At 36.8% G+C, this 11,286-nt stretch overlaps 1 protein-coding gene across 8 annotated transcripts; it reads right to left on the reverse strand.

Annotated features, from left to right (window-relative positions):
* Nucleotides 1-426: 426 nt before the first annotated feature.
* On the reverse strand, nt 427-4,832 carry LOC113722998 (uncharacterized). 8 transcript variants are annotated; one of them, XM_027246246.2, is made up of 6 exons: nt 4,676-4,827; nt 3,279-3,435; nt 2,595-2,988; nt 1,952-2,068; nt 1,490-1,867; nt 1,070-1,389 (listed from the first exon to the last, which is right to left on the reverse strand). In XM_027246246.2, exons 2-6 carry the CDS (start codon nt 3,287-3,289, stop codon nt 1,291-1,293), a joined length of 999 nt encoding a protein of 332 aa, XP_027102047.2. In that variant the 5' UTR covers nt 3,290-3,435; nt 4,676-4,827; the 3' UTR covers nt 1,070-1,290. The 8 variants fall into 8 exon arrangements, with proteins under 8 accessions (XP_071916039.1, XP_071916038.1, XP_027102047.2 ...); XM_027246245.2 differs by having other exon boundaries at nt 3,279-3,695; nt 4,676-4,819; XM_027246244.2 differs by having other exon boundaries at nt 3,279-3,974; nt 4,676-4,794.
* Nucleotides 4,833-11,286: the final 6,454 nt, after the last annotated feature.

Below are 11,286 nucleotides of genomic sequence, written 5' to 3' on the forward strand. Positions count from 1 at the left end.
TTGTATATATGGCTGTTTTGGGTTCAAAGGAGATTGTGCAGCAAAAGGGAAAAAGGAGAGGCCTCGCAAGTCAGAAACCAGCAAAGATCCATGATTGCTTTAGTTAAGATATTAGAGATGTTTTATATGACTATTTAAAAAATAGTACTATGCCACAAAAACCCATCTTCCTTTTAGTGCTCTTCATCTTGAACCAAAATTTGAAATTTTTCCCATGTTCATTCACAACCATATTCCATTGAGACCCTTTTTTCAAGTAACTGGATATTCCATTGAGTATGTTGATTTTTCCCTAATGACTAAAAACTTTTATCTGTAAATACTACATACTCAATTACTGTTATTATGCTTGATCCCAATCAGTTTATCCTACTACAAAATCCATCTTAAGCAATGACGAATTAAGTTGTCCGGTCAACAAGAGAGTCAAGACAACATACTCAATGGAGACATTAATCAGGTGATTACATGCTCAATGACATCTCTAGCGATTCCAAAGCTCTCACTTTTCTCTTTTGCCATAATAAGATTTGGGATCTTCCCTGAACTACAAAATAAGGTAAAAAAACTCTCATAATGGTTAAATAATATCCTGTCCTACGAATCAAGCACATTCTTCCATCGCGATTTCCTGGTTAAACTGAAAGAGGTCCCCGACTTCGTTATGCTCCGCTTAATTCTGTCGGGCCACTTAAATTCTTCTCTGCTCCAGAGTCATCATTTTCACCTAATGCACAATTTAAACTCACGCTCTTCATCTGTAAGGTCTTGCCCCAAGCCATTGGCGGGAGTGCCAAAAATCTACCAAAATAGTGCCAAGGCTTAAAAGCCAACAAGAAAAGAAACAAAGAAAGATGCACTATATAAAAAACAGTTTGGATAGGGGATTATTTGGAATAACACTGTAGCACTTTATGTGATGGATATAAGTGAAATAAAAAGATAGTTAAAAATATGTACATGATTCAAGCTGAATATATATATATATATATATATATATATATATATATATATATATATATATATATATATATATATATTGCAAATTATGGTAACCAAATGGCCCCACTAGTGTAAACAGATTCAATCACTTGTGTTTCTATGTAGCTCAAACTTGAATCTTTAAAGTATTGGGCAGGCACATACGACTTGCAACACCTATAGACTGTAAATTCTGCTCCAGTTCACCTACTTGGCCTGTAGTGAGTGCTTGCACGGCATTAAAAACAACACCAAAAGCATGTATATAATTGCTCAACTACACAACATGTAAGAAGAATAAGCAAGGACTTAATTTAGTTTGTTAGGTGCTGCTGTAGTTGCCATCCAAGAAGCTAAGGTTTCATTTGAAGTAGGACGATATACTGCCTCGTACAGTGATGCTGGTACCTGGTAAGACACTTGACCATAGGCTTTTAACATTTCTTTAGTGACAGAAGCAGCTTGACAAGCATATCCACTACCACATCTGATTAGCAGCTGAATTTACCTGATAAAGGCTTTGAGAAGCCTCAGTTGTCCAGTAAGCAGCAGCTCCTGATGATGATGATGCATAAGCATTTCCATATGAAGGTCCAGAAACATGTGACGGAACTTGAGCATATGCTGGTACTGAAGCGTCAGTAGCTGAAATAGCATCAAACGGGAAAGCATATGTATCGTTCGCAATCACAGAAATGTCATTTTCGCTACATGGGTGGTGAGCAGGCTGACTACAATGATAATTGCTTGGCTGTCCTGAACGATTAAGTATCCGTTTTACTACATATCGATCATATGAAGCAGAAACTTCAGCTTCAGGCAATATATTTGAAAATGGTACTGGAATTGTCAGTATTGGACGAAACAATGACATCAGATTAGTCACCTGCAAAGCATTAATTGATAAGCGAGCAGTGGAAACAAATGCCCTAAAAAATAAAGGAAATAAACAATGTAAATACAACACCACCTGTTCATTACTCAGCTCTTGTTTGAATTTGGAACCTGCATTGTAGTTATCTTTAATAACATGCTTAAAGGCACTCTCAGGCAAAGGCAAGCAATCCTTGAATATCTCAAACCTTACCTATTGAAAAACAAAACAAGTAGATAAGTCCATGGATTAAGAGGCCTACACAAACTTGATTAGAAATGAAAGCATAAACCAAACAAAACTGCCTTGAAAGGCGGCTAGATTTTAGATGAACTAATCCTGAAAAGGTTCAACTTGAAACGTTCAACACCTGGTTAATACAATAAATAAAGATCATGGGAAAGAGAACAACTAGTAGGTGCTTCCATTGAACCACAGGCGTTGGTCCAGTGACCAGGGGAGGGCTCTTAGAGTTCTACCCACTGTTAGGTTCAGGGTTTGAATCCTGGGCCTAGCAATTGGGGGGTGCAAAGGGTGTGGGGAGGGGTGGGAGATTACCAAAAAAAAATGTAGGTGCTCCCATTGAAGTCCTTGTTAAAAAATATCAGCAGACTAAGACGACAGGTAAAAGCTGCAGTCTTAGGACAAGTAGTTCTACAATCTCTTAAGTTTCAACATTTGAATGGATCTAGCCTGTGAAGCAAAAGGAATAGAAAGAAAGAAAACGATAAATTTGTACCTGTGCTAAAAATTTCCCTTGGAAAGCAGTTGGCTCAATTCCAAGTCCTCCATTAGAAGTTGCACAGTAAACACCATAAAGAAGTTTCAACTCAAAGTCAAACAAGAACAACGTCATGCAGGGTCTGATTTTCTTAACAACATTCAATCTAGCTGCAGGAAGCCCGAAAACTCTATACCTGTAGCAATCAGCTTTTGTTTTTCCATTGCACATGAATATATAGCCTGAAAGTTTATCCTTGCAAGCAAAATTTTCTACTCCATCAGAAGATGGAGCAAAAGCAACATTTGTAAAGGGGGAGGCCATGGCACCACAAGCAGATGAGCATAAGCAGAAGTTTGACCAGCGCTGAGAAATATGTGTCGTTTTGGAAATATCCAATGCAATATACTTCCTGGGAAGCCAGAGCTTCTAGTTAGTAACTAGATTAGTTGACTGAACCTCTTTTGCTTCAATCATTTGCCATTTCATGTACTGTTGTGAAATGAATAAGAAATTAGCTCTCAACGATTATGAAAAACAATATAACAGAGAAGCAGATCTAGAAGCAGCAAAGTTCCTGGAAGAGCTCATTGCAAGTACAAGACTCATAAAGCAATTAAAATGGGCCTGAAAGGAAGAAGACTATACACTTTAAATCAGAAACCAAGAGTTTAGACAAGAACTAAACCATAAAAGGCTAACCTTCTTCCCATCCCAACTTGTCATGCAGTGTATGTAGCTTATCAACATTTTCTAGCCCACTGGAACAGTAGATGACAAGCTTCCAGGATTCTTTTATACCATAAGTTCCAACATTGGGTAAAACCTTTGCGGACAACACGTATTTGCACAACAGTAGCTGTGGGAGCATGCAGACGTAGAAGTAATGATTGGGAAACTAGTATCAGAATTCAAAAGGAGTTAACAACCAAGGTTTCGGCCTTGGAGGAAACAAGCATCCTTAGTAAATGGAACTTCACATGCTTTCTGAACCATCATTTGCCAACAGAGTAGAAGAAAGGTTTAAAGGCTAGGAGGGCTATTGAAGCTACCCCTGCTGGCTTACTCCCTCGTATAAAAGAGTATCAGATCAAACCCCCAGATATAGTTCCTCCATTTCTGTGAGAGTTAAACGCAAAATCTAAAGTGGGAGAATTCAGAAGAGAGGGGCAAAATTGTTTATTGGACAAAAACTGCAAAGCATTGCCAGGATAAAGGCATATATTTTAAGCATTAGTCCATCAATGCTGAGAGAAACAAGAAAGATGAGGCGACATATTTTGCCTGCATGCAGAAGCTGAAAATTTTTTACACCGTGACTTCGAATTGAAAGGATCCACTGACTAGCAAATTTTTGGTACAGACAACAATTAGCATCCTGAGCTAATAGAACGAGATCTGAATGGGAAAGTAAGATGTGGTCACAGCATCTGTCTTGGAACGGAAGCACATACAAAGCTCATAAATCACACGCAGGCATTAACAGCATGCAGGAAGAAAGTTGCAGCAAAGCCAGTTGTATGCTGAGATTCATTAAAATGGAAAGACGAACAAATAAATACACACACACACACACACATATATATATATATAAACACAAACTGCACAATAAGTTTAACTAGCTATTTGACTCCGGTGGTTACAAGTCTCGTGTTTCCTTTCTTTTATTTTATTGTAACTTCTCTACCACACCACCACAGGAGCACTATTCTGATCTGCTTGTAATGGATGGAGTGAGGCCTATGGCTCATAAATTAACTCAACCCTAACCCGATAATTAACTTGAATGTAATAAGAAAAATGATCGATGTCTTCCAAGTCTTTCCAGATAAACGTGAATTTCACAATATCATACTTATATAATGCTGAGTTCGAAGACTGATGACTGTAGCTATTGCTGCTATTCTTGTAGCAGTGAACTTAAATGATGATGCAGAAACTTGCTAATACTATTCTACTACTACACTAATTGGTACTCCTCAACTAATAATGGGAAAAACATGCTTCACTTTTGCAGTCTCGTGAAAGAAGGGAAAAAGTACAAAATAAAAAATAAAGATGGTGGGCAGCAGGGGTGGCTTTTGAAATGGAATTCTCACCTCACCAACTCGGTAATCAGCAGGCAGTTGTCCACCTCCGCCATCCGCCGCCGTCGGCCATTACCGCCACTCCTAGATGGAATTTTTCTTTTGATACGCCAAAGAGGGAAAAAATAAATAAATAAATAAAAGGAGTGGGGTCGTCCGTGTCTCAGCAGCACGGCTCGTCTGGTGTGGTCCCGTAATTACCATTTCATCCTTTCAATTTGTTCGGACATTTTGGCTTAGGGCGTGTTTGATAAAATTGAAACCTAAAAATTAAAATACAAAATTCGAAATTTAAATTCATTAAATTATTGAATTATTAATTATAAAATTTAATATATTTGGATGCATATCATATTCAGTGATAAGTGAATAGTTTATTACTTAATTTTAGGAGCAAGTTTTATCTAGAAAATATAGTGCCACTTAATTAATTGAGCGAATTGCGCAAAATGTCACTAAACTATTTCAAAGTGCCGGTTCTGGTCACTAAACTTTTTTATTAGCGCGAAATGTCACTGAACTAGTAAATCTGTACCGTTTTGGTCACTCCGTGTATTTGTGCCGTCAGGAGAGACGGAAATCAACTTTTTGAGGGGCAAATTCGTCTGCACAGTCAAAAACCATTGTTGTCACGAGCATTTTTCCATGCTTCAACTGCCACCTTTACATCACGCATAATATTAAATAAAAACCAAAGTTCAATCAGTGTAATATTTCTTTAATTGACGCTGCCAAGTAGCGCTCATAATATTTCTTACTTTCGTAAGAAAATTTGGGAAACAGATAGGTGAGTGCTTGAACCCGGCAGGATCCTATTGCATCCGCCATCGACCCATTCTTCCACGTCCTCAAAATCCTTCCCTACTTCTTCCTCCGCCCTCCTCGTCTACGTCTAAAGCTCCCATCCTTCACTCTTCCATCCGCCATGACCATCTACGCCTTGATCCTCCTCACCTACTTCCTCGTCGTGTCAGGGCTCGTCTACGATGTCATCGTTGAACCTCCGGGCATCGGATCTACTCAGGATCCTCGTACCGGATCAGTTAGACCTGTTGTTTTCCTCCCGGGTCGGGTCAATGGGCAGTATATTATCGAAGGGCTCTCCTCTGGGTTCATGTTTGTTCTTGGCGGAACTGGGATTGTGCTTTTGGACTTGGCTTTGGACAAAAATCGGGCTAAAAGCGTCAAGGTTTCGTTTGACTCAGGATCCTGCTGGACCCACTGCATCAGGTCTAAACAACGGGCTTCCTTCACTACCAACCAGAGAAGCGTATTCCAAACTCAGTTCATTTGCTATTCTCTCTGGGACATATCTTGATAGTAGCTCCACCAAAGGCCTGGAATTTCTTCTCACTGTTCTGTGAAGGAGACCCATCTCAAACATTGCAGACCTTAACAAATGCTGCTCTCTTGCACCTATATTACCATCAAGAAGAAGATCTAGGAGTTTCTTCACGACAGCACACCAACCATGGTCTGCTGAGAACTGTATAATCCACTTGAATCGTGTGAAAGCAAATGGATGAGAATTTTGATCTCAGTGCCCTAGTTTAGACTTCAACTGACTTCTATGGAGAAGCCAACCAAATTCATGTATAAAATCCATGGCCAATTTTCTACTTTCGGTTTTCACACCAAGACAATCTGTCTCAGGTAATTCCATTTCACTTTCAAGCATACGGATCTCAGAGCAAACATCCTTTTCAGCAACTATAAAAGGAAAAAAGCTGCTACTAAGGCCAAGATCTTCAAGCTGGATGGTTAAAATATATCAAGAGTAAGGAAAACAAAGAGAATTGCACCCAAATCATAAATTGGGAAAAAAGAATTTAAATTTTCTCACTATATTAAATAACCAACAGAAGAGACTGTGCAGACGAATTTGCCCCTCAAAAAGTTGATTTCCGTCTCTCCTGACAGCACAAATACACGGAGTGACCAAAACGGTACAGATTTACTAGTTCAGTGACATTTCGCGCTAATAAAAAAGTTTAGTGACCAGAACCGGCACTTTGAAATAGTTTAGTGACATTTCGCGCAATTCGCTCTAATTAATTTAGATATTCAATTTTTTGTTATCAAATAGTCTAAATATGTTAAAATTTGAATCCATTAAATTTAAGTGTTGAATTGAATTATTAAACAAGGTTTTACTTTGGAAGCTTAGATAGAAAATAAAAAAAAATAAGGGAAACTTAAATTATGAGAGAATAGAAGAAAAGATAAGCGATTATTTATATTATTTGGCAGTTTTGAGAATTAGTGAAATGATTTTAGATATGAAAATCATTAAATATTTATTCAAAACATTTTTAAGAAAAAATAGGCATTTTAAAAAAATTTGACAAGCTTCCTCAAAATTTCTCTCCATTTTGGTCCAATTTAGGAGAAAAAGTTTTACCTACTATTCATCATTTTGAATCTTCCCATTTCCTTTCTTTTCTTTCTTACTAAAAACTAAAAAACAAAGAAAAACTAAACATTCTCTCCTTTTTCTTTCTTTTCTATCCAAATCCTCAACTCCCAAACAAAACCTTCTATTTTCCACTTTCTTCTGCTTAAGTTGAAGTTCCTTTAGTCCATCTCCGTCTTGACTATTGCAGTAATTTCATATGATAGTTGTACTACCTTTTTACCTCATTAGGGACTATTCATGGTTCTAGTTACCTCTAGTTGTGTTGTGGCCCATTTTCTTTCTTGCATAGGTTTTAAGTTCTTGTGTGACCCATTTCGATTGTTTTTCTCTACTTTTTAATTATCCTTTTCTAAAATTAAAATTGCTTTGTGTTTATTTATTTCCCATGTATGACTGCCTATTAAATAGTAGTAAATACAAATAATATGCTACTCATGGACATCTCGTCCTGCCCAGACTTGTCAATCCTGTTCATTCATTTTTTACAGGAGACATCTCGTCTTGGGCATATTTGACGAGATGATTATCGAAATCACCCTGAAAAGTCGCTTCACATCGCGTACTCCTTTACCCAAGACAACCGATATTTTGGTTATTTGGATGATTTGTAACTGATGGAGTGATGTAACCGCACAACCACCTTACTGTTCAGACCTACACCTGACACTGTCACTCTAAACTATCTCATGATGGCTGATAATGGGTAGATCTCATCATTTTATCTACAAACTCATCTACTATAAATACTTATCTAACACTTCCACGCAAGGTATGCAATCTAACCCATACATTCAACTTTCAAACTATTTATGACTTTAGCATCAGAATGAGATTGGGGGCAAAGCCACAACCATTTGAAATTTTACAGGCGAGCTGGTCTTTGGTGACATCGCATTATTCATCAAGAATTCATTTATTCAATTGATGTCATCTGTGGGAACGATAGTTCGTTTACCATAATATCTACACAATCAAAATGTCGAAAAACTTCTCGGGCTAAACTCGAGACTGATGCTGATAACAAACACGAGACCACTTTGGATGCAGAGGAATCTAGACAAAATTCTCAACCCACGAACGAAAAGATCCTTACTAAGATGGCCAAATTCGTGATCGAAAACTCTGATATATTTGAAGAGTTAGGGAGATTTTTTAAGAGGAAGAGGAAGAGGAAGAAAAAACCCGAGTCATCAAAGCGACGCCCGCCACTTCTCCAGATATTCTCTCTGAGGAGGAATCGGATGATTGTCATTCGAGGCGGAGTTATTTCAGGCGAACCTCCACAAAGTCTACTTCTAAACTAGCCTCTATCTCCAAATCTCCTCTCATGGTCTACTTGAAAGGCGAATGAATGACGGACCTAAGTGCCTTACCGGATTTGCTACAAACTACATGAAAACCCCACATTTTACTAATGAAACAAATGACGATTTGGTTCCTTTGAATTTTAAACACCCAGTGTCTGTTTGATAACATAAAAAAGTGCTGAAACTGAATTCATTCAGACATTCAGATGTTTTTGGTGTTTGATAAATAAAAATTTTTCTGCTGAACTTATTAAGTGGTGCTGAATTTGTATGTATTTTTTTCAGCACAAGAATCGTAACTGAATGCTTAATTTGATAAGAATCAAGAGATTTATTTCAACTGCTTTATCTTATCTACCAAATATATTCTTGTTTGTTAATTACATTCAAAATCCTTATCTAATTAAACAACTTAATATTCTCTGTCCAAAATCCTTATCTAATTAAACAACTTGGCATTCTCTGTCTAATGGCTTTCTACTTCTATTTTCTCCCTATTTAATGATTTTTTTACAATTTCTCCATACTACTCACATCTGTCTACTCCTTGTCTTTTTCCATCTTTTTATTCTTTCATAATTTTGTCATTTCTTTCCTCCCAATTTTTTTTATTGCTACCGTACTCACCGATCTCAAATTCACTATTTCCAAGGTAGCGTCAACATTTTTCCATTGAAGTAATTAAATTTTTATATAATTTGGTGTGAATTTAAAACTTGTTTATTGCAACTTCCTTTTGCTTATATTTGGACTTTTCTTATCAAACTCTGATTTTAAAATATATTTGCACCGATATTTGGATTTTTCCATAATATATTTCTTCTTTTATATTATTTTGATTTAAAAATAAATATTGTCATTTTCATACCTAACAATTTTAAGCTAATTAAATCATATGTTCTATTTCCTTTTTGGATTAAAAGATAGAAGGGCAAAATTGTACAATTTAGCTTATTAAGTATTAAGTTATAAATGTTTATCAAACAGTATAAATATGCTCAGTATTAAGATTCAGATATTCATATATTTCTTTTCAGTGCTTAATATTGAGCAAATTAATTGTTTCAATATTCAAAATTCAGAATTCATATTCAGTTTTATCAAACGGAACCCCAGTCTTACAATCTTATGATGGACAAGATGACCATGAAGATCATATTCAGGCTTTTATCTCGATCGTCCGTTTATACTCTGCACCTGATTCAATTATATGTCGAGTTTTTTTTTTCTTCAGGGGATTGTCTGAAAATTGTACTGAAATTTGAAACCCAGGACCATATATCTTTAAAATAATTGGTGGATAAATTCATGTATAGATTCGTCTCATCTCATTCAATGACAAAGACGTTAGCGTACCGAATGAATATACACCAGACACTTGCTGAATCTTTATGCTCATATCTCCAAAGGTTCAATGAGAAAAACATGCAAATTGCAATCCCAGATAAGTGAGTAACCATTGTGACTTTCATCAATGGGTCGAAAGTTGGTACTTTCAACACCGAGGTACACCAAGATTATCATCGAACATTACGTGAATTCTGACAAAAGATTGATCGAGACATCCAAGAATAAGATGTTAATCGTATGAAGAGAGAACCCCAAGAATCCCGGACAACCCCTAACCGAAGAAGAAAAAATCAGGGAAGAGCCGAACTCGGTACATCAGGAACTCCCTTGCAAGACTCTTTTCGAGATCGACGGAATGTATTCGATAGAATAGCTAATGGTAAGTCTCCAATTGCTAACACTAAACTAACACCCCTCACTACAATTCGATCATATATCTTTACTATCATGGAACGACATAATTTACGTAGGACACCGCTTAAGATGACTGGGAAGAAAGGAAAGAGAAATACAAATATCTTTTGTTCCTATCATAGAGATATTAGACATGAAATTGAGAATTGTAATGACTTGAAAAAAATTAAAAACCTTTTGAAATAAGGCTATTTCAAACAATACATCAAGAATGATCGAAGAGCAGAACGCCGAGAAGATCACCGTGACAATAGGCGAGATGATAGACGTGACTCAAAGGGACATGACAAACCCCCGAGAAATTCTAGAGAGTCGAACCGACCTCCTTGAGATAAATTCCCTGATTATAGACCTAATATAGTTGGGGTGATCAACACCATTTTCGATGGATCCACTGGAGGTGATAGCTAAAATTTCAGAAAAATAACATATCAGCAGGTCAGCTTAGATACCATGTCGCCGAGTTCTCGCCTAATCCAAGTGGTTGCTTATGACCCAAATAATCCGATACCAACAGTATTAAGTAATCATGAGACACTCGTCATTGATGTGAGCATCAACAATTTTATCATAAAAAAGGCATATGTTGATCCTAAAAACTTGATCGATGTTTTATACTAACGAATCTTCGAAAAATTGGATTTGAAAGACGACCAATTGGCCCTAGTTCAAACTTGAAGGTATGACCACTTGTTTGGGGGACATATCATCTTCCCTGAAGGTATGATCACCTTGACAATGACTGTGAGAATGTATCCCCTATGTTGAACTATCTCTGTTTAGCTGGTCGTCTTTTCTAAACTGGTGGTCTTTTCTTTAGATAGGTCGGGCTTTTCTGCTTTCTCGAAATTCGACCTTACAGTTTCCTTATGAGTTCGTGCTACCATAATCATAACTTAAAACTAAGAAGAAAGGAATTTACTATTTCTTCACAAAAGAAAGTTTGGTAGATATTTACTCGATACAAACTCGTTGAATTATCACCTCGAATGGATTAATAATTTTTAACTCATGGTGAAAATGAACTGTAAATTCTCCCCTATTTATAGTGGAGAAGGAAGGCAAAAAGGCGAATTTTTCAAATTTTAAAACGTCCGTCTCTTTTCCTCTCTTTCTCTCTACATTAAATGTATGAC

The sequence above is a fragment of the Coffea arabica genome, chromosome 7e (genome assembly GCF_036785885.1).
Source record: "Coffea arabica cultivar ET-39 chromosome 7e, Coffea Arabica ET-39 HiFi, whole genome shotgun sequence".
Taxonomy (NCBI): Eukaryota; Viridiplantae; Streptophyta; class Magnoliopsida; order Gentianales; family Rubiaceae; genus Coffea; species Coffea arabica.